General features: G+C 42.5%; 2 protein-coding genes across 7 annotated transcripts in view; both read left to right on the forward strand.

Moving 5' to 3' along the window:
• cntln (centlein, centrosomal protein) overlaps positions 1–8,002 on the forward strand; it is a 92,980-nt gene extending 84,978 nt beyond the window's left edge. For all 3 annotated transcript variants that reach the window (XM_026171264.1, XM_026171265.1, XM_026171266.1), the window contains one exon: positions 7,284–8,002. In XM_026171264.1, coding sequence (XP_026027049.1) covers positions 7,284–7,394 — 111 coding nt within the window. In that variant the 3' untranslated portion in view covers positions 7,395–8,002. The remainder of the gene's footprint in view (positions 1–7,283) is intronic.
• Positions 8,003–19,948: 11,946 nt separating this feature from the next.
• The window catches only part of sh3gl2a (SH3 domain containing GRB2 like 2a, endophilin A1), a 38,269-nt gene continuing 34,623 nt past the window's right edge, over positions 19,949–23,594 (forward strand). For all 4 annotated transcript variants that reach the window (XM_026171267.1, XM_026171268.1, XM_026171270.1 and 1 more), the window contains exon 1: positions 19,949–20,129. In XM_026171267.1, the coding sequence (XP_026027052.1) occupies positions 20,085–20,129 (45 nt within the window). In that variant the 5' untranslated portion in view covers positions 19,949–20,084. The remainder of the gene's footprint in view (positions 20,130–23,594) is intronic.

Here is a 23,594-nt window from a genome sequence, read left to right on the forward strand (position 1 = left end):
GTGCTGTGAGAGTGAGGAGCAGTGTGTTGTGTTGTGTGGCTCATTATGCCTCTGTAATGACAAGGAACAGCCCTTAGTCCCACACTTCTCTCTGAAGGAAAGTGGCTCTAATTAAGCTCCAATTAATGACTGAGCTAATTAAATCAGACACTCTTTTTGGTCCCTGTAAGTATGTTTGAATGTGTGTGGAGGGGACTTGAGTTGAGACTTTGTACTGTAAATGTGTCACTGAAACAGTGAAGGGTTCCCAGGAGGAGACTAATATTATTGTTGTTAGTATCAGAGTGCTCTGTGAGTTTTCTGGCCTATTCAGCCTGCGTTTCAGATAAAAAGAAACTGCAGATGCAGCTTCTTGCTGATGTTCCTTAGCCATTAATGGGTTGGGTGATTAAAGCTGTTGAATTTGCACTACATGAGCAACAAGTATTGGGCCACATCTCTTAATCTTTGAGTTCACGTGTTACCGAGCAAGTAGCCATACAGTCACGAAACATTTGTGGAAAGAATGGGTCATTTTCAATAACATCTCAATCTCATTCAGTAACTGCACAGTTCCATAATTCATCCGGCATTAACATCAGCACAAAACTGCGTGCCGGGAATTTTGTGGCATGGGATTCCATCATCATCATCATCATCATCATCATTTATTTATTTATATAGCACTTTAAAAACACAAGTGGTAGACCAAAGTGCTGTACAATACTAATATGCACATAGTAATAAAACCAGACATAGCAATAAAATAAAAATATCAGTTACCCACAGAGTTAAAAGCCAGGGAATAAAAATAGGTTTTTAATAAAGAATTAAAAACTGGCACTGATGTAGCCTGTCTAATATGAAGAGGAAGGTTATTCCAAAGCATCGGCGCAGCAACAGAGAACGCTCGGTCTCCTCTAAGTTTCAGCCGTGACTTTGGGACCGAAAGCAGCAACTGCTCAGCTGACCGAAGGGAACGAGTGGGGACGTGGGCCTTCAACAAGTCAGACAAATAAAGAGGTGCCAGACCATTTAGAGATTTTAAAACCAATAAAAGGGCTTTAAAACTGATCCTGTATTCAATTGGAAGCCAGTGTAAAGAGGGCGTCCTCTAGGTCTAATTTGCAGATGGCTACCACTTTTGTCCAGATAACAGAGCAGGGGTGTTGAACAGAAGGCCAGAATCTGCCTGGGTAAAGACTCCCATCTTGCCCCATGATGACTCAACAAAGAGTACATAGATGTAGAACTTTTAAATGCATTTTCATAACTTTTACAGTGGGTTCGTGGAAAAAATGAACTTTTCTTTGAATTAATAAAAATGTTTTATAATTGTGGGACAGTCTGGGCAATGAAATGCCAGAACGCTTTCTGTAAGTTTGCATGTCTGTCATGTAGTTTCACTGGTCCAGCCCACTTAAGTACTCAATTTTAGTTAAAGTTGAGGGGCAAGGTGAAAAAAGATTTCTTGAAGCCTCTTTGGTGCTTTAAATGTTACTGATTGTATCCAAGGGCGATTTAGTCTGCTGATGGGCACAGTAGACTAACGGGGCAGTTGTTCTGCTCATTTCTAACTGTACCCCAGTAGCTTGCATTATTTACAGTTTATCCTCTGTCTGAAAGAAGGTATTTTAGTTCTTCTCCTATTAGGACAATTCTCCTTTAAGCCGGCTCTGTTTGACTGCCGCTGGTAATCTCAGGTACACACCAGAGCTGTGTACCTGAGATGACCATATTAAAGATATACGCTCTCAGTGACATCACACAAAGCCAATAGTAGAAATAATCTCTTTAGATAAGGATTCACAGCGATTATTCTGTCTCATTATTGAATAATAATGAGTCCACAATCGGTAGTGGTGTATGTATGAAAGAAAATAAGTAAAAGCGTAATCAGGAACTTTTAAGTTAATATAGAAAAATTATCTACACTGAACTGATGGCTTGATGCATTGCCTTCCCTCTGAACCCACACTAGAAGCTGGTAAGTCTTAGCAGCTTTTTATTTTGTGACAGCTTGCTGCCAGCACAGCCACTTTTCCTGACTGCAACTCCTTCCCAGTGCATTACCTTGACCGATGAGCCATAACTGTTACATAGCCATGTTCTGGGTTCCTGAATTCCACCTAAAGGTTGCATCTGTTTTGTATGGATATCACCTTTCTATATTTATACCCCAATCATGCCTGAATCACCTCATTTTCACACCTAATGAGTATGAACCTGAAACAAAGACCGGGTGCTTTCCTATGTTTAATCTAGGGTGTATTTAGGTCAGATCCCTAACAAATGCATGTTGCGCTCTGAAATGATGTTTGCAAACAACGTATCAAGAAAAGGAGAGATTTTTAATTACAGTATTTGTGGCCCCAAGTGTCCAATTCCCTTTCATATCAGTCTCCAGTGGCCTAAAGGGGAGAAAAGCGAGGGATCTGCTATGCTGCTGGGGTAGGTAATTACGAAGGAGAGCAAGAGAATAGGCTCGTCGGTGCTTTAGTGATTTTCTTACCTGAGCCCCTCTTTGCAAATGTGACATATTCATTATTGGAGATAATCAAATGCAAGTACGGTGCCTTTGTGCTTTTTTTAATCTATTTATCATGTTGTTGTTGTTGTTATTCCCCCGTTTGATAAATTTGATTTTCAAACAAAAGTGAGAAGATCAGAGATCAAAGAGCTGTTTCCACCCTCCCTCTGCTATAAAACTACTGTAACTACTTCTCCCTTACCTTGACTAGTGGCCTAGATTGGAGATGACTCACTAGCCAGAGACAAAGATGTACAGCAGGTTTCCCTTCACACCCCAAGAAAGCCTATCATAGCACTCACTTCTTCATTTATTTATTTATTTAACACTCAGCTCATATCAGTAGTGCACACTGGCTTTATTATGTATAAACGTACAAACTGTATGAAAGTTTTGGTTTTTACAGCTGCCAATATGCACACTCCTTGAAGATTTTTCAAGGACCTAAATGTTGTTTGTATAGCAGAGTACTGGAGTTCAGTGGCAACATCTACATTATTAAATATACATGACTATTGCAGTTACATTGACAATAGCTCGTGAATAACTAAGAATCCTCCTTGCTAAGGTCCTCTTGTATTTCTTTTTAGGCTCTGCAAGCCTCTCCTCCCTCCACATTTCTATTCATTTAGATATCCAGCCATCTGACACAATCTCTGAAACCAAATTGGGCCCTTGGAAATAATTGTGTTAACCCATTCCGAGGGAGAAGACAAAAGAGGTGGAATGATTGATCTTTTATTTTTAAAAAAAAGTTGTGTGTAATGCCACTACCAGACCAGCGTCGCTGGAGTGCGGAAACTTTGAGCTGCTTGTTGCCTTGAGGTGTGCCCCAGGCTATAGCATAGCAGTGTCATTTAATTGGCTCATAAAAACACCTCTTGCTTGCAGCCCCTGTCCTTGTCCACACACACTCACACACGTATACCCACACAAACTTGTCAGTGTCAGTGGCTTTGCACGTCAGTTCACTCCTGAAACATGTTCATGAAATCATACATAGACAAAAGGTCGGCTCTGCAGGGCCTGTTGAATAGTAATGGATGCGAGTTAGCATGGCTTAATGCTACAGTAGCTATTTTAGTGTTGCCAAAGGGGACAGGGCCTCTTGCAAAACAGCCGTTGTGTTGCTGGTGCTTGCTAGCTCCGCCAAAGGGGACAGGGGCCCAGCTAAATCAACTGTAGCATAACATTAGTGCCAGTTCTTAACACCGCCTTAAGCAGCCCAGGGGATCCAGCCAGAGCAGCTGCATCACAGCTTACCTCCAACCATCCTGCAGGGTATCAGTCCCGAGCTAATGTGGCAGTCAGATGAAAGAGAATGATAGTGCTGCTTGTCCCATTTGTGAGCACTTGTGTTTTCTTGTGTCAGAATCTGCTAGTGTAAGAAACAATCAAAATTAAGGCATTTTCATTGAAATTGAATATCAGCCAAGAGACAAATTTGCACAATACACACACACACACACACACACACACACACACACACACACACACACACACACTTCATTACATCAACACTCAAAAAGCTTTATAATCCTGTTGATGGTTTTTGTGTACCTACTCGTGTTTATACAGAATCTGTTCCTTGAATTTCTCATGACTTCAAATGGGTAATGCCTTGTTTTAAGGGATGATACCTGTGATGAGTGGCAGAAAGGTTCATGGTGTCCTTTGTTTTTTCTTTTTGTTCCTGTCTGAGAAAAGGACTGCCAAAAATAAGTTTTTAAAATGAAGGAATTGAAAGCACATTGAGTTTGTTGCATACATTCAGCATCTTTTTTTAGGCCTAAATCTCACTTAATGTTAGGTTTATCTAGATCATGTTTACCTGTTAGTGTTGTTTACTCATATTCCCACATCGGGACTTTTAATGATCCAGTCTCCCACTTTGCTATCCCACAGAGCCCCGTGTTGTGGCTGTGTCTCTATTTTAGTGCGTTTGTTTGCATAGTTAGTGGCTCTAAGTGCAATTAGCTTATTAAGAAATGTGAGTGTGTGTGTGTGAAACAGAGAGAGTGAGCTCTCTCTGGAGGACAGAGGCAGAGGGAGATGTCTCAGCAGTTACTTCAGTGTAGTGGTTCTCTGAGGAGTTATGCTGTGTGTTTGAAGCATCCAGTGCTGCTGGAACTGACTCCCCAGTGCACGCGTGCACAAGTGCACACTCACACACACTTTCTCACATACTTCCTGGCACATACGGCCTTGTGTTCCCTGATTCTTTTACCTTTAATGAAGAAGAGAAGGTGTCAAGGGGCAGGAGAACTGCGTGTGTGTGTATATTTGAGTTTCTAATGCGCACTCTCCAGCTGTATTTGAAACTGAGTACTAAAAGTTTTAAACTAGGTTTTAGTACCATTTTGGATCCAAGCATTATCTGAAAACTGTCACCATCTTGGTGACAGTTTGGATCAGTGGGTGGGAGCTATCAGCTAATACTGACAGGCTTGGCTAGCAAATTCTATCCTTATACTGTATACTTGCAACACAGACACCTGAACATTAGTCCAAAGTAACATACAAATAAAGTACTAGACTTTAACTCAAAACTGAAGCACAGATATTGCTATTAAATTTGTTGTATAATTACTTTAAAATGCTCCAAAAAGCACAACACTGCAAGCACAGTGGCATGGCACAACATAGAGCCACCTTGACAGGACAAGACTCAGCTGTACATCTGCACATAATGGATAAAGGACGCTGTTAGGATGCCTGTATTCACATTTTGGACAGAGAAGACAGAGTTTGAAAGCAAAAGAGGCCATCGATGTCGGTGATGTAATGATGTAATCGATGTAATGAACATCATTCAACAGAGGTGGTGACTTACGACACCAGCTGTCAGCCACCTACAATGCAGTCTTGACATCCCTAACCAGACAGCTAGCAACTACAACTACCTATGTCAACACTCACACACATTATAAGGAGTCTGAGTGCTGACATACCATCCATAGGGTTGTAACCAAGAGAAAAAATAAACAAATAAGGGTTTAACATGGGAATCAATGGAGCTACACTTTGGCACCAGCCTCAAGTGGTGCTCAGAACAACCTCAACTTCATTTTTCAAACCTGGAGGTTTCTCTGTTACTGTTTGCTTAATCAAGATCATATTTTACAATTTTTTCTTCTTTCTGCTTCTGTGTGTAGTTCGAGGGCTCTTGTTTTCACACTCTCTTTTATGAAATAATCACATCTGTCCTGTCCCCTTCTCACTTCATGCTATGGGACTTGGTAAATTGGTCAGGGAAATATCATGCTTCCCTTGCTTACAAAATGTGCCTATAAAAAGCATTGCATAACTTAAGGGGAATATGTATGGGTGAGTCGGTGCACATTCAAATCAAATCCTCCTGTCGATGAGGAAGAAAAACAAAATTACCCAGTACTCTGAGGAGGAACCTGCCAATTCTTTGTTTTCACATTTATGAATTAATCAGTATCAGCTCTCATCCTTTCCTCTTCCTGGTATAGATTCAATCCAGTGACGCACACAAAAAGCAATACTTTAAGTTTTTACCATTGGTGCTAATTATGCCTAGAGGCACAATAAGGAAAAAATGGATAAAGCTTCTGGGAAAATGTATTGTCTCTTTAGACTCATGAAAACAAGATTGTGGGTGGCGTTTTTTTTTGTGTTTTTTTTTACAGTTATAGGATAAAATTACTCTTTTAGAGCTGTTTCACAGCACTACTCACAAGAAACATTAATTCAGTTCATTTTTTTATGTAGCACCAAATCACAACAACAGTCACCTCCAGGGGCTTTATATTGTTAGGTAACGATCCTACTGTAATACAGAGAGAACCTCAACAATCATACAATCAGACCCCCTTTGAGCAAGCGATTGGCAACAGTGGGTTGGAAAAACTCTTTTAACAGAAAGAAACCTCCGGCAGAACCAGGCTCAGGGAGGAGCGGCCATCTGCCCTGACTGTTCGAGGAAAAATGACATTCCAAAAATCAAACCAATACCGGTTCGTCTCACAATTAGGGACTTTCTGTCACTCAGACGTGTAGATATACTGATTTTTAACGTGTGGTTTTATTGTTTGTTTATTGTTTATTGTAGTATTATGTTAAAAAAAATTATATTTCCATAGAGTTTTTCCTGTCCACAGTGGACAGGCATGTATTGGGGAAAATGTTCAGGATCAATGTTGGGATACCATACCTCTGCTGGTGTGGACGGGAAAAAACAGCAGACCTGTTTAAGTTAACATGTGAATGTTTTTTACAGCTGGCTTGAAAAAAAAACATGAACTGCATTCTCACTGGTCAAAAATGGAAGTTTAATAAAAGTGAGCTGTGGAGTTGGGCTACTGCTGTGTAGGCTGCTTTGTGATTTAATTTATCTCAAAGTGGCTGTTCCCTGAGAAATTTCACAAATCCTGAGGCCCTGCTTGGGCTTCTCTTATTTCATAAAACAGCAAACAGGCTGCCAGGTGTAAAAAAAAAAAAAAAAAAAAAAAAAAAAAAATATATATATATATATATATATATATATATATATATATATATATATATATATATATATATATATATATATATATATATATATATATATATATATATATATAAGTGTGTGTGTGTGTGTGTGTGTGTGTGTGTGTGTGTGTGTATATATATATATATAGCTGGATAGATATATAAAAAAATCTGATTTTATTTTTTAATACTTGTGCTTTTGTGCGTGTTTTCCTCATTTTCTCTTCCCCTTCTACCGCCACCCCCACACCCTTTTTTCTGTGCTTCCCCTCCCCTGCAGATCCCCTCTGCCGGCCAGCTAATGGAGGCTGTGCGCGTGAAGATGAAGGAGAGGAAAGTGCTGACAGAAGAGCTGGCCACGCTCGCAACACCAGTCAGCGAAAAAGCCTGACTCCCTGGGCTGAGGCTGGGAAAACTGTCATCCTCTTCTTTTCCTCCCTCCCTTCTTCTCTCCCTCCCCAGCTCCTACTCGGTGGGAGCCGGGCTGAGCCAAGCTGGGCCGGGGCAGCAGAACCAATATTTGTGAGAAAAGCGCTGTCGACTCACTCTGGGCCACTGGCTCAACGCAGCACCCCAGCTTTTGTAAATGAGCCCTCGACATCTGTGTTAGCACTCACTGCACTATGTCTATCAGACAGGGCCCTTTAGTGCCAAGCTAATTTACAGTGCAGCCACTCTCCTCCGCTCTCAACGCAGACCTGGGGTGATAAGGCAAATGCTTACTCTAATGTTTAAATTACACTTTTTGAAACTTTCTTTTACCCCTTTCCCTCTAATTTATTTGGCACCTCAAGAACTTTTAGGTTGCAGGGACTTGACCTACGCATGCCTAGTCGACACTTTAGGAAAGTCCAAAGCAAGAGAGAGCAGAATATTCACTGCAAGGAGCTCCAGAGTGTATTACCCTCAGATCCAGTTCAGTGATTGAAGCCTCATCTGTTCCATTTATGAAATGCACTGCAAGTATTTATTTCTGAAGGAGATTGTTAAAGCTTCTAATCTTTTATTTTGTTATGTAATTATATTAAGTATTGCTTGATTTTTTTTACCATTTTGTTTAATAAGCATTTACTTAATTTCCAAAATAAAAGCCCTTTTAACTTCTAAAGACTGCCTTTTTGTGATGGTCGCTGTCGTTTGCTTTGCTGTGCTCTCGTACTTTGCTTGTTCTGGCAGTTCAAAGGAGTGTCAGTCAGAGTGGGATGGTGACTGAGGATGCTCTGCTGGACTGCGGGGTTCTCGCACCTCTCTTATGATTGACAGCTGCCTGTTGGCATGGTTCCTGTCTGTAACAAGTGGCCCCTGCTGCTGACATCATTAGTAAGGGTCAGGATGAGCACACACACACACACACAGAGCCGTGGTGCACAAGAGGAGTGGTTCCATCCTTGACACAGCTACCTCCACTTCCTTTTATCTGTTTCCCTTGTCCTCCCTCTCTTATTATTCATTTTGAATATTAAACCACAATCCAGGTCTCTGTCCTTGAGTTTGCATCCCACTCAGGAGACCCACACGCCTCCTTTGAAATTGCTTCTTCTTTTCCCTTTTTTTTGAATAACCACTTTCCTCCTTTCTTTTTATTATGTGTAATAAACAGTGGCACGAAGGATCCTCCGTTCAAGAATTAAAAAATAATTCCACTTTTTAATCCCCCCCACCAACCCCCCACCTCCTTCTCAAATATATGCTAATGATGTCGTTTTCCTTTATCTTTTTATAATAAAGGATTAGGCCAGGACTGTCTCTAGCTGCAACTCGGGGACCAATTTAGCTGGGATCCAGGAGAGACAAACCCTAGTGGTTAATTACCATTCATTAACATAGTTTGCATCTTTTCTTCTTCTCCAATACCCATGGGCGAGCTATTGTCAATATTTGTCCCATATAAATTTCTTCACTCTCTTTTCCTGTCACTGTCCTCCAGCGTAATGGAGCTAATGACAAACATTAATAACTCAGAGAAATACGGTGGCACCGTGGGTAAAGAAAAGCAAAACATCACAGAGACCCTCCTGCATGGCCCCGCCCTACCCCTCCGCTGTCTGTCTCTATTTCTCCCTCTTCCTCGTAGCGTGTAATGCACAGTCAACATATTTGCTCACCGAAACCCGCCATCCGGCCTCGGCTGACGCGCTCGCTCTATTTCTGTGACATATTCAAATGCGGGGCCCCTCAGCTGGTACTCCCTTGGGTTTAATTAACCTGGCCTTGCCTCTGACGCTCCCTCAGTGAAGATGTTAAAATGATCTTGAAAACACCCTTCAAATAACCACCACCACCCCCATCCAATGCGCACACACACGCTCATTTCTTCCACTAGGCGCTGTGTATGATTCATCTCCCCTTTTCTTTCTCCCTCCTCTGTGTAGGAATGGCATGCCATACTCTTCTTCTCTTTCACTCCTTGTCTTCCACCCTTCTTTTCTTGTACAGCTCTCATTAAGAGAGGTTTCCTGTGGGAATTACTTTGATCAGTAGTTCCAAATGCAAAGTTTTTCTCCCTTCCCCTTTTATTCATTCCAACACAATCGCGGTGTCATTTTCACTCTATCTTTATCTCTTTCCCTCCCTGCTCTTTTTAAATCCAACTTTCATGTATATTTTCTTTCCACTGATTTCCTACAGGAGATTGTTCCTGGAGGGATAGAAGAGGGTTAGGGTTACAGGTTGGCTTTGGGGTTCATCGAGGATTTCTGTGCATGTGTGTTGTTTGTCCCAGGGCTGTCTTTCTGGTACTTTTAAGTTCCCTTTGTCTGGTGAGTCTGTGCCACTTGGGTGGGAAGGCGGGTAGACCTAAGTACAAAGAAAAGTAACGCGCAAACTGAGAATTTCTTCTGCCTCCATCTGATACACAATTAGTCCTTGCCGATCTCGTCAGCCAGCTGTGGAGCGAACAGAAAATAGCCTCTGGTGATTTCCTTTACTTCGCTGACACAGTTTCACACCCCAGCTATTGCTGCCAATACATCAGACTGCTTTGATTTTTGCCGGCACAGGCGCTTGGCACAGTCTAAAATAACAAGGTGCTTGTGACATACAGCCAAATGTGTTTTCAACAAATGTATAATGCAGCATGTTTACAGTTGTTCATTGTGTTAGTCCTCCGTGTTTGATCCACAGAGAGATGGTTCAGTAATAAAAAGGTAGATGGGGTTTACAGGGCGTATGACACAAATCGCGCCACATCTCAGCCTAATAGTAATTTCTGTTAAAACTCTCATACTCGTCTTGTCAGTGTATCCATATATAATGTTCTTTTAATGTTGCATCATATGGCACTTTACAAAGAAGAAGAAGGAAAACATTCTCAGTGTGTCCTGATGCACGTGTGCTGTGTGTACAGCCTCATTGATCTTCACTTGAACAAGTCCCTTATCCTTCTCTTCTGTGCTCCAGACATGAAACAGCAGCAGATTATGGGTGGATGCGGCCCGCCGTGGGAAGCTAGGGAGCAGATAAAAAGGCAAGCCACTCCTGGGAATAAAGCTATGTTTTGATGCTGTGTGATGAAGCAGAGCCACAGGGTGAGAGGAAGGGGAAAGTTACAGAATCCATCTATCTAATATGTAGTGTATATACTGTATATCCTGTATTTTCTGTGGTTTTTCTCCCTCCCCATCGTTTGGCTGCTCCACCGTAGCCGAGCTCTTCCAGCACTTTTATTGTTCTTTGACACTCGCACTTTCTCTGTCCCCAGTGGACTGTCCTGAGCTTTGTTCACGGCAGCTGTCTCTCTAAAGCCATGGCCAAAGCTTCTGCCGTGAAAAAAGAGAGAGGAGAAAGGGGGGGAATGAGACAGGGGTTGATCCCATCTCTAATCCACCTACTCTTACAGCACAGGACCGAAGCCGCTGTCCTCGACAATACCTCAGAGAGAAGTGGCTCTTCAGTGAGATTCCCTGAACCCTCTGGTGTCCTTTTGATTAGTGTGGGATGTTGCCTCAAATGACGTTGAAAATATTCTTGATATTTCACATCAAAGTGTACTATATGTCTAATTTGTCAGACATTTCAACCTTTAAACGTGCCAGTGTTTTGTCCTGAGGTTTCAACCTCATCAGTCGGCCCACTGTTTTCCACGTGTATCAAAACATTACCAGTCTTCATTTATCCTCTGTTACAAAATAGGCATCCATTCTTTGTTTTCTGCTCCGGCATATATAATAACACCTTAGTCTAAGGTGCACAGCCCCTCAAAGCACCTCTCCACCTTGACTAACTTTTCCAAGCGCTCATTAGCGGACTGGCTGAAGTTTGGAGGGTATGAAGCAGGCAGGCAGATTACCCCCTGTAAAGTAGCACACCTCAGGTAATCACACTAATGAATTCTAGCACCACCACCACCCCTACTCATACACCCCTTGTTCCTTTCTCTATTTCCCTTTACTTACTTTCTCCCTTTCTTCCACAGTGGCGGGTCGGTGCACGAAGTGCCAAACAACAAAGTGTTTGTTTGCATAATATTAGCTCTGCGCACTCGCATGCAGTGGCGGGGGCCTGACTGCAGGACTGACTGGAGGCTTCCCATGAACACAGGTGGAGCAGGGCGAGCATCACTGGGACCAATTAGAGCAGAGCACAGGTACATTAGCATGTTTGAGTGGAGCGAGATGACGTGGGGATTGGTGGACCTTATGAGACCCACAAACACATGACTACAGCCTGGCTTATGTTAGCTGTTTGTCTCTGGTGGCATGACTGGCATATGTGTGACAAATGACCCCTGGTCTGCTGTAGAAGTCAGTCCATTTTTTGTTTTTCTTATTAACACCTGCACACACACACAAACACATACAGGTTCATAAAGGATACATTGAATCTTTCTTAAGGGCTTTATTTATGATGAAATATAAACACAGCCATTTGCTAATGTTTTAACGATTAATATAAAAAAAAAGTTTCTTGTGGTTCATTGCCTCAGAGGTAAAAAGAAACAATCTGGGGAATGTGATTCACAGTCTGCTTAGTTTTACAGATGCAGACAATGAATATAAAGCAGCACATTCCTGAGCACTAAAATGCATTTTTCTTAGTAAAAGACCGTGGTAAGTAAATATTAAGTAAATTTTAAAGATCCCAAGGAAGTCAGTTCAGATGGTCTTGGATATTACCACAGAAAGGTTTCCTGATCAGATGGTAGAGGCACCTTCTCTTGATCAAAGCAAAGGAACAAATCTTCCTCTCCAAGATTTTGATGATCTTCATCTACTTCATAGACTATCTGGTCTGTGAGCACAGGCGCTGAGCAAAAGCCCCTTGTGCCTGTGATTTCACTTTTCAGTCACCACACAGAGGCGATAGGTGGTGATAAGTGAGGCCTGCTATTTGGCTTTAAAGAGGTTCTGACAAACCATCTGGTGAGGGAAGTAGGACTTTGCTCAGAGGAGAACTGATAGTCTCAGCCAGGTATGTTATGATGATGGAATACTATCCACACTGAGTCTTTTAAAACTAGAACTAAAACTTATTTTTACACATTGGCACCTGAGTCTGTCTGGTTTGCTTACTTTGTCTCCTGTGCCTTTTGATGATTGTATATGTTTAGCACCTACTAGCATGTGTCTATTTATTTTGTACCTATATATGTGTGTTTTTTCCTATTCTGCCTTTAAATATGCTTCGAGAACTCTTCTGTGGAGTTTAAAGACTTTTATTAACCCATTCCCATTTCTAACCCAGAACTCACAAAGATCGTTACACGTTATGGCAGATAGGATTAGCCCTATTTTTAAAACGCTGGTGCTACGTTGGATCAACTCTACTGCATTAACTAAACTACCCTAAACACCAATCACGACATAGCTCTGTCAGTTCTCCCTCTGATTGATCCAACATAGCGTCAGCCCTCCTGAAAAGTCAAACTGCGGCGCTTGTTCTGCTTGGTTTATTGCTCAAGCATTTCAAGGCGTGTTATAGCACAGTGCGCTGGACGATAGCCAACTATATGCAAATTCTTTCCAAGTCATGGAAAGGTGAATCAGTTCTTCAGCTCATGCAAAGTGACGCTCGTGGAAGTTTAATCATCCAGGGTGCAGGCTGTATGTTATGAGCATATACCTGGTTTATGAGCTACAGCGATCATTGTAAAAAACACATTCTTCTTGGTTTTCCCCTAAACTATTTGGTTTTCTTAATAAAGTCATTAATAAGGAAACTAGAATCTCCTCGAAATGCTGTATTTACATTCATAAGCTTGTCATATATGCTAAAGAACACACGTCGTTTTTTAAGCAGAGCAGCTGATTTTCAATGCAATGAAGCAAAGTTGTTTCCTTTTACAGACTGCTTATCACAAATGACTTTTCATTTAAATCAAATCTGTCTTTGACTCACATGAGGAATGAAGAGTATCCAGTTGGTGAGCTTGGGATTGCATCTCTGCCTGTGATGAAAGACATGGCCTGTTGATTTCATTATACTTGGACCTTTAGGTTTAAGTTTTAGGCTGTTTTAGAGTGGAAGGTTTTCGCTTTAATTTCATAAGTTAGCATCATAACTGAACATTTAACACATAATGTGCTGATCGCAAAGTTATCAAGAGTCTGACGCTACTGTATGTTTTTGGGCAGCTGTTTATTTTTTTTATAAGCTTTCTCAGCGTTTCTCCAAAACATCCAAAAAGAAGCCCACAGACTTCTGGTACACAGTTCTAAGGACAGATGAAACAAAAGTCAAAGCAGGTAGCTCCATGCCCTCCTGGGTTTTAAAGGCACCTTAGAACACACATGCATCAACACTACATATGAGCGGGCGGAGGGAGGTTTGGAGTCATTACACACCCCAGTTCTCTGCGGCCTGCTGGAGCGGGGGGGACTAGGAGGAGAAGTTGGCCGTCCGACTGGGGTCTGGAGTGTGAGGCTGCTGCCTGCTGCTGCGGAGTCGGGGCGGTCTGCTTCTCCCCGCACCAGGGAAAAGGGTAACACTACCTGGGTCTGGGTGCAGTTTCCCCCTCCAGGGGCAAGGATATCTAGACCTGGGGCTTAGAGTACGCTTGGGGAGTGTGATTGTGTGTACAGTGTCCCTCTATGTCTGTCTCCCCGTTGGGTGAGTGTTGAGTAATTGCACATGAGAGCATGAGGGTGGGAATGGATGTTTGTATATGTGTGTGCCTGTATGTCTGTGTCTATATGTCAGGTTGGGTATCAGGCGCCACCTCTCTGGGGACATCTCAGGCCCTCCAAGGTTTGGAGGCCTATCTCCCCCCACCACTCCCCCTTTCAGTGGCGGACTCCCTCAGACATCGGTGCGTTGGTGGTTCTTTGTGTCCGGGGATGGGCGTCCAGGTACACACCGGCTCACTCCTTGGTGGCTGCTTGTCGAGGCCTGGAGCCTGGGGCTCACTCGGGCCACTTCGGGGGTGGGGTGCCCTCGGCCTCTCGGCCTGGGGCTTGGTCACTCAGGCACGGCTGACTGCCGGCGGAGCTCACAGGCGCGTCACTGCAACCCCCCCTGGCTTCTGCTCTGCGGCTGCTGAGTGAGCCCTCATCTGGGACTCTCCTCAGCTCTTTCTGGGACAGTGGCGCGGCTGCCCCTCTGTTGGTCTTCCTTGGTCTCTTGTGTTCTGGGGGCCTCTGGATGTCTGGAGTTTTGATCTCCTCCATACCTGCTTCATGCCCTGGTGGACGGGGCTGTGGCCCCCCCCACACCCTCTAGCAGATCATTACATGAAGGAACCTTTTAAAAACAAGTGCGTCCATGCTCACAGGTGTACACATGGGTGATCACACACACAAACTACACCCTTTTTGGCTCCTACCTCAAAGCACACTGTGCGCTGTCGATCTTACTTGCTGCACAATAATGTTTAATATTTAGTATTTACTGTTATATTCCCATATATCATTGTGATGTTGTTTATTCTATTGCTCTCGTTTTCTTCTGCTTGTTTTCTTTTTTCTTTCTCAACAGGTGATCCAGGTGATTGATATATGTTTTGTTTGTCTGCTTATTTAGTTGGTTTTTGTTTTTTGCCCTTTATCCCCGTGCCTCTTCCCCGCTGTTTTTCTTTCCCTCTTCCTTTCTCCCTTTTCTTTTCCCCAGTCAAATCTGTCCCGTATCTAGCAAGTGAAAATAAAAAATAAAATAAACAATAAAAGGTGAATCAAATGGACCATTATGGCAAGGCTGGGATGGTCCATTTGGTAAAGTAAATCCGTTGGGCATCTTTCTTTGCCTTTAGACAATAATTCTGATGGCAAAAGAGCCAAACGGGACAGGCAAAAAGAAAGAAAAAGAAAAGAAAAGAAACAAAAGTCAAACTCTACAAATTGATGGAGAAATGTGGAGAGAAAAAGCTCATGGCCCAGAGCACCACCCCATCTATCAAACAGGTTGCTTCAGTTATGGCTGCCAGTGAAACTGGCACGCTGGCATTTATTGATGATTTCACTGTAGATGGAAGCAACAGGCTTTATGCAGTACTGTAGAGGAGCTTACTGTGTGCTCAGATTCAGCCAAATGTGTCAAAACTCACTGGATTCATTATTTAGGAGGACAACAATCCCAAACAGAACCTTAAAAAAGAATTTTTAAGGGTAAAGAGGTAGAATATCCTTGACTGCCCGAGTCAAACGCCGGCACAGTCAACGTAGTTATAACTGAGCTGCATCCCATTTGTTGCAGAACAAACTAAAAGCTGCGAGACTCTACAAGCAACGATTGAAGCCAGCTGCAGAGGTGGCCTGAGTGAGCACTGCTTATGGTGTAAAAAAGCCTAGAGCAAACCAAATATGTGATTTGTATTATATTTTCTACAGAACATGTGTCATTTTTATTCTTTTTACAGTATCACTCATTGTTACACTAAGCGTGATGGGTTAAAGTTGGGGTAGTATCAGCATGTGGAGCTGTTTTGCAGCTTCTGGGCATATCCTGCTCACCATCAGTGACAAGGTAATAACTGGGTTAGTGTTCGCTAGCTGAAGCTCAGAAGAGGTTGAATGATGTAGCATGAAAAGGATCCCAAACACTGAAGAAAATCTCATATAATGTGGCTGAGCTGAAGTTGAAAGTAAAAACTGTCAAAAATTCTTCCTGAATCAGTGAATGTGCGGATCTGATACCAGCTACAGCTCATTTAAGGCTTTCTCTGCCAAAACTCATTCTCGTGTGTGTGTGTGTTTATGTGATCACAGGTTATGATCACTTGATGTAGAAATTTCTAAAGAGTCCGTATACTCTTGCCCACCACTGTATATTCATTTTTTTACTAGTGTGCAGTCATTGTAAAGAAGAAACTACACCATCTTTCAAATCAAAGTTTTTTGTGCATCAAGACATTAAAAAAATCATCTGCAAAATACATGACGTAATATATCGTTTCAATATTTATTCAACAATAACCAAGCCAAAATTAGAAGCAATAAATAGATAAATAAGTACGCGCTTATTGCTTCAATAGGAATTGAAATGGTAAGTTGCAGCCAGCTACTGTTAACCATATGCATCTGATTAACTGATCATAAGCAAGTGTGAGCACCTCTATAAGATGTGTTGACAGGTGTTTGGTCTGGAGCAATCTGATGTGTGTTAAAATCTTCCCAGGATGTGGACGTCTAAGCAAATTCACTTCTAGATCAGACCGAGCAGTGCTCAGAGAAACTGCGAAAAATTCCAAGAGTGACATCTCAGACGCTTCAGGCCCCAGTAAGCATGTTAAATATTAAAGTTCATGACAGTGCAATCAGGAGAAGACCAAACAAGTATGGCACAAGCACATACTTGCACCTGAACAAATCGCAACACTTGTGGAACTATGTCCTTTGGATAGATGAGACCAAAGTGGAGATGCCATTAAGTACAGCGCCACATTTAATGAAAAGCAAACACAGCTTATTTAAACCAAAAGAAATGCGGTGATGGGACCTTAAGACAGACGTGCATAAACAAATGCCCGCAAACCTCAATTGATGCAACGCTGTAAAGAAAAGGGAAAACAATTACTCAAAGTTATTGCTACTAAAGGTGATTCTGCAAACTTTTGAATAATGTGGTGTACTTAGTTTTTCCACACACCTGCTTCTGCAGTTTGGATTAGTTTTGGTTAAATAACTATAGATACGGTGTAATGGGCCATGTGTAGTTGTTCGTGTGAGGTATTTAAATAAATCCAGAGGCTGTTTTATTACGTTTTCATTTGTAAAATCTTAGAATTGAAAGAGTGTGTGATTTATTTTTATGACGGCTGTAGATGAGACAAACATCTGAGTTCAGCTCAGCGTCTGTGTGAAAAGTACAGCTGAGACTTAATGTCTCATGAGGTAAGACAGACGGTCACCTGAAGCAGCTGAGGAACCAAGCATTTCATAAGAGCTGCCTGCAGAAGGCCAGCGAGCAGGAAAACTGAGGATAGCACAACATTCACATCATTTATTCTACTGCAGCAGACAGACGGCACAAATCTCTGAGGCCACAATCATTTATTGTAATAATATGTGGCCTATTGCAAGGTCTGTGTTTCTCATGCGGTTCAGCGGTGCTGCATCATCTCTTACCGCTAGGTGGAAGCAGAGCAGTTTTATAATCTGGACTGTGGACAAACAAAACCGACTTTTCACCCCCCCCCCCACCCCCCCACCCCCAACCACAAAAAAAAAGTTAGTATCAACTTTTAAATTATAACATTCAAGAAATTCTCGTGACAGGCCCATTGTCACTGTTCTTTTGTGAGCTTGGCCTTGGCCTTCCATTTCAGTGGCTGTTCACAGTGACACCCTTTCAAGATTAAGTTATGTCACTAAATTAAAATCACTACTTTTTTGGGCTTTTGTTTCTTTGCTATTTTAGTAACAGAAACAGAAATAATAAACATAAATGAATAAACCCGCTTCTAAACCCGTGTTCGGGGATTCACCACATGGTGGCGCCACTAACACAGCAAATGCTCCTCATTTAACCAGTTCTGATGTTCTGTGGTGTAATGCCTGGTTATTACTAGAGTATACACAAAGAAAAAATAATAATAAAGAAACTGGTGAAGATTACAGTTTGTAATTTAGCCAGAATACTTAAAAGTCCTCTCCGTTTACTACATTCGCATTAAAGCGCAAATGCGTCCACTGTGTGAGGTGTTCGTATTTTACATAAGAAAATAGAAATATTGCTCTTTACTCTAAAATGTAAAGCGGCCTATGAACATATTGCGTGGTCTCCCTGCACATACTGTGGTCTGATCGTAGAGACCTTCGGTTGTTACTTTGGTGCTGCCAGCGCTTCTGCACTTCTTACACCCACTATGCGCCCTGCTGCTGAGAAGCACTCCTCCCACCACAGACAAATGGACACAGTATAACTTTTACCACCTGTCGTTTACATTTCGCCGGTTGTGCTTTGTTTTCCGAAACAAGTAATACATTTGAATGCTTGCGTTTATCTAGTTTGTAAGATGATTGCGCCTTTTAGAGTTAATTTTCTCGACTGCGCGCTTAGGATTCGTTTCATTTAAGTATGTCACGGCCGCAGATATGGCCACATTTACGATTTCATGGCCAATTTTGTGATCGTCGCTCCGAGCCTAATTCAAATACTCTAACCTCGGCCATGTGGGATGCGTCTCTGACTGTCTGCACAAGTGGCCAGCAGACAGTAGACTAGCCATCTGGCGCCGTAGGGGGTGCCGCTGCTGACAAATGTGTGCAGGTGACTTGTTTGTTTGAATTCAGACCCGCTGCTCGCATTGGTCCTGCATTTTTGAGCAGACTTTTCATTGTTTTAATGGATGCAATGATTAATGGACTGAGTATGGATCTGAGAGGTGATGGACTCACGCGTAAGCGCGTGTGTGTGTGTGAAAACTTCTGATATTTTTTTTTACACCATAACACTGAGTGTGCGCAAGTTACTAGCTAAGTCTTATAGGTGTGATGGAACGTGACAGTGAATTTCTGCACTTCATTTAATTTTCTGTGTGAGTCGATGCCAAAACAGTTTTTGCACCATGACGCACGAGTAGGCTGCATTTAATACACTGAGTAAGAAGTACAGAAGTGATATGATTTGGATAGTCGGGAACTGACATTTTTTCTGAGTTCTGGGTTTTTTCCCCAGAATTTATGTTATAAAATACCTTAAAAATAAAAACAAGACAAATATAAACACACAAAATGACTTTAAAAGTCTAACATTGTCTGTTCTACGAGTGGTTAATAAAATAGAGTTCTGCTAAATGTTGTATAGGTAAGATGGTTTTAATGTTGCTTTTTTAATTTCTTTCTCATGTTTGCCTCACTGCTATAGTCTCCTCTGCGCTCTGAAAGCTTGTGTAGGTACACGCATATTTAGTATGGTACATTGCTTTTTTTTCAATTAATAGTCAGTATTGCAGCCGAACCTGCAGTGTAACCATTCATTATGGCTCTGTGACACTTAGAGACTTTCTTAAGGGAGATAATAGTAATTATTGGTTTGCTGTAGTCTGGTTGTCCGGGGTGGCACGGCTCTCTCCCTTGAGAGATGGGCGCTGTCCAGGGTGCTGGAGATGCTGAAACGCAGAGGTGTAAAGGTCATATTTCTTTCTTTCTTTCTTTCTTTCTTTCTTTCTTTCTTTCTTTCTTTCTTTCTTTTTTTCTTTCTTTCTTTCTTTCTTTCTTTCCTGTCTCCCACGGGAACCGTTCACACATCACATTTGGGCACAGTGCCCCTCACCAACACATGTAGCTCTACCACCTAGATCCTCTCCAATCACTGAGACATGAAGAGCAATGTCATCCTTTTTCTTGGTATCGCATCACGTTAGTCTCGCGTCCTTTCTGCTAAACGAGCTTAGATTAGAAATACCTCAGCCCCCTTTTTAGAGTTCAGCTGTAGTGAGGTGGCGGCCGCTTTAAACTGAGCAGGCTTCGACGTCAGAGCCGTTTAAGACATGTGGTTTTGACATCCAATAGCCTGATAAGGGCTTTAGCACCCCCCCCCCCCCCCCCCCCCCCTTTTCTTTTCTCGCAGGAGATCCCTCTGGTGAAGACCAGTGTAGACGGGAGTTAGCCACGGCTGCAAGATCACCAGATTCAATTAGGAGCGAGATTCCCTGCTCACACCTGCAGCAGCACTTCGTATTCCCAGCTAGAACCTCGATTTAGCGAACATGTCTGTAGCGGGGCTGAAAAAGCAATTCCACAAAGCCACTCAGGTAAGAAGATGCGGCGTACGGTGCTCCGGCTCTCACTAGATCTTCCACTTACAGTGTCACGTTGTCTGGGGGAGGAGGAGTGGCGTAAGGTTTGGAAAAGCAGAGATTCATCCCCAACACAGTGATGATTAATTCACGCTAAATGTCGCTGCATTAACACGCAGTGTTGTTGCGAGTCGTGCTCCATTTATCACCTACAACCTCTGGTGTTTTTGTGGTTCTGGGGTGCACTCCGCTGAAAACACTGGCGTGCTGCAGCACTGCACCAACGGGAGAATGCATCAGTCGTGTTTGACTCCGGTGGTTATTCAGTGCGTGACGGGGAAAACACGATAATTATTCAGTGCCACGCTTTTTGCGTGTCCATCTGGGAGCCAGATGGCACAACACTGTGATGACAGTGATGTCGGGAACGTCGGTTCTTCTCCGTACCCTTCAGATGACATTCCGCGCTGACAAGCATCGGAGCTGCAGCTCATGCTTGTCGCTCACTCTTGCAATGCGCAAGTTGTGGCCCTGAAATGAAGGACGAGTTAAGTACAGGAGACACTCCGAGGCGCACCTCGTTATGCAATCGTTAAGTGCGCCTTGGCGGAAATCCGCTCCTACCAGCATCGGCACGCCATGACCTCTGCGCCCTCTAAATGCACTTATCGCCTTTTGCGGGACACCAGGTGATAAATTGAATTAAGCATTCCCCATCCATCACTGAATCATCGGTTATTATTATTATTATTATTATTATTATTATTATTATTATTATTGTAAGGCGCAAGCCCACCGCAAAGGTATTCTGTTCAAGGTTACCCAAAGCGCTTTCTCAACCCTCTCATTTTAGGCTAGTCATGTATTATTATGTTATTTCAGGTCAAAGTGCACAACCTGAAGGTTTAATCACCTTTAACTCGGGAGCCAATCAGAGTGCTCTTAAGTGAGACCTTGAATGTATGGGCTCATCAGCAGCTCAAAGGCCTTGAGTGAGTTTTATTTCCTCTAGCTTGGAAACTTCGGGAGGTTTTCCATTTATAGGGCTGAGTCACAATGACACTGTCCATTAGCTTCAGGGCCCTCACTGCAAGACACACAGAGCCTGTGTGAGTCACACACACACACATGTGTGCCCTCCCCCTCATTGTTCAGCAGTTTATTCAATCTCAGAATGGCCTTAGTGACAAGTCTCACTTTGCATTGTTCTTCAACTTTATGAGCAGCTGTCTCTGAGATGGAGGGGAATAGTGCGTTGAATGTGACAGTAATAATCACATGTCTATTCAAGGTCTCTGCCTGGAGATACTGAACACTCTTAATTGCAGGTTGAAACTGACTAACTGAGAATTAAGTAGCAGCTCGTGAGGAGAGGAGTTTACTGAAACAATTGGCAGCTCGAGATCCAATATCGACATGCAGTAGACTCTGTTATTGTTTTTTCATTTGTTTTTCACATCTCCCAACATGAGTCATTTATATTAGTGCTAATGTCACACTGACATTTGTAAGGCCTGTGTTGATAATGAATCATACATTCTGACTGCATGTTCCCAAAGAGCAGTGCTTGCAGATCACCGCTAGGTGCGTTATGTTTGGAAGACTGGATCGGGTTCGAGTGTTAAATAAAAGACAAAGTGAAGTAATTGGGAACAATCTCAAATTGCTGTTAACACATTTCTCAGTTTTAATCAAGAGCTCATTTTATCTGATTTGAAATAGACAGCAGCCCACACAGGGCATTGGATGGCTGCACTGATTGTGTTAATTCTGTGTGATGAGTCTATTGTCACCCATTAGCACGCCCTCCCTCTCCTTGCAGATGTTCCTTTCTCGTCATCAGATGAATCTGTGTGTGTGTGTGTGTGTGTGTGTGTGTGTGTGTGTGTGTGTGTGTGTGTGTGTGTGTGTGTGTGTGTGTGTGTGCGTGCGTGCAGGCGCAAGAGAGTAAAAGAGAGGTGGGGATACACATAAGCATTTGTAAATATGCATAGATTTATGTGGATCTGTGCATGCATAAAGAGGTGTTGTTGACTGTCTAAATATGCAGTAACTGTATCTGAACTTGAAGATTTTTACTTGGTGCTGTCTTCAATAATCTGTTTTATTCCCAGTGTGATTTAATCAGCTTTAGGCTCACAGTGTGTCGTCTCTGTGGTCTCCTGCTGTCTGTTCCTCAACATTACACACACACACACACACACACACACACACACACACACACACACACACACACACACACACAGTCCTCTTCCACAGAATCCCAGTGGCAGAAGGTTCCCCTCAACCCCTCTGTTCCTGTGCCACAGCCTTGTAATCCAAGCCCAGACTTATGTGGGAAGCAACCCAGCAAGCTGGCTAGTTGTACACAGATGACAAATGTTGCTCAACCATACTTTAAGAAGACAGTCACACAACACGAGAAGACGTCGTCAATGCATGAAGTGTTAGAATCGGAGATTCATAATGGTCAGAAAGCAGTAATAAACAATCTATATCCATACCTGCTTTGTTTTTTTACTTCAATTGTTTTATCATTGCCACGTCTCAGTGCAGGCTAGAGGCAATAAGCCACAGCATTAAAATCATATGCCTGATATTGTGTAAGTCCCCGTAGTGCCACTAAAACACCTCTGACCTATCAGGACACGGATGCAGAACCTGTAGTGTTGTCCTGTGGCGTCTGGCACGGGGCTGCAGGAGGAGATGATTTGAGTCCTGTGAGTTGCAGGTCAGTGCTTGGTCCGTGATGCATGTTAAAGTGAAGTCAGGAAGCCTGAACTGATTACCTGTGTTATTCACAATTGATTGATTTTCCATACTCTGGCTAATCAGTGAATAAAAGTTCCCAGATCAACTTTAGACCATTTTTAAGCAAATATGCCCCCAAAAATTCTCTGGTTGGGGTGTCCCAGTAACATTTACTGGTTCTTGTGGTGTTATATGACTGGAAAATAAATTTGGGGATTTGATGGATGTTCCCTCCACTGTGGTCAAGTGCTCGTTTACAGGGGGTCGTTTGATTGTTGGGGTTTTCTCTCTATGATTTGAGGGTCTGTAACTAACAATGTAAAGCACCTTGAGGCCTCGAGCACCTTATTATTCAGTTTATTGAAAAATAAGATCAAAATGACAGATTAACAATTCATATCAAATAGTTGATTTTTTTCAGCAATGATATACTATAACAGATGTTACTGCATATTAAGTTATATAAAAATTAAGTTCAGGAACATCAAATAGATGATATACCCACACAAGCAGGCCTGTATACATCACTTATGGAGTGATTGTTTGAAAATCCAAAACCACACTAACATCAAAATGTTTTAGATGTGAACTGGAATTTTTTTTTATCCTAAAATGCTGCATCGACCTTTTAGCCCAATGTGTCTCTAATTGCTAATTATCTGTGCAGCTTCAGTCTGGAGTTGAGGACTATGGCGTCTGCTGTATGAGCAACAGCAAATCCTCGTTTTA

Source organism: Astatotilapia calliptera, chromosome 6 (assembly GCF_900246225.1).
Source record: "Astatotilapia calliptera chromosome 6, fAstCal1.2, whole genome shotgun sequence".
Lineage (NCBI taxonomy): Eukaryota > Metazoa > Chordata > Actinopteri > Cichliformes > Cichlidae > Astatotilapia > Astatotilapia calliptera.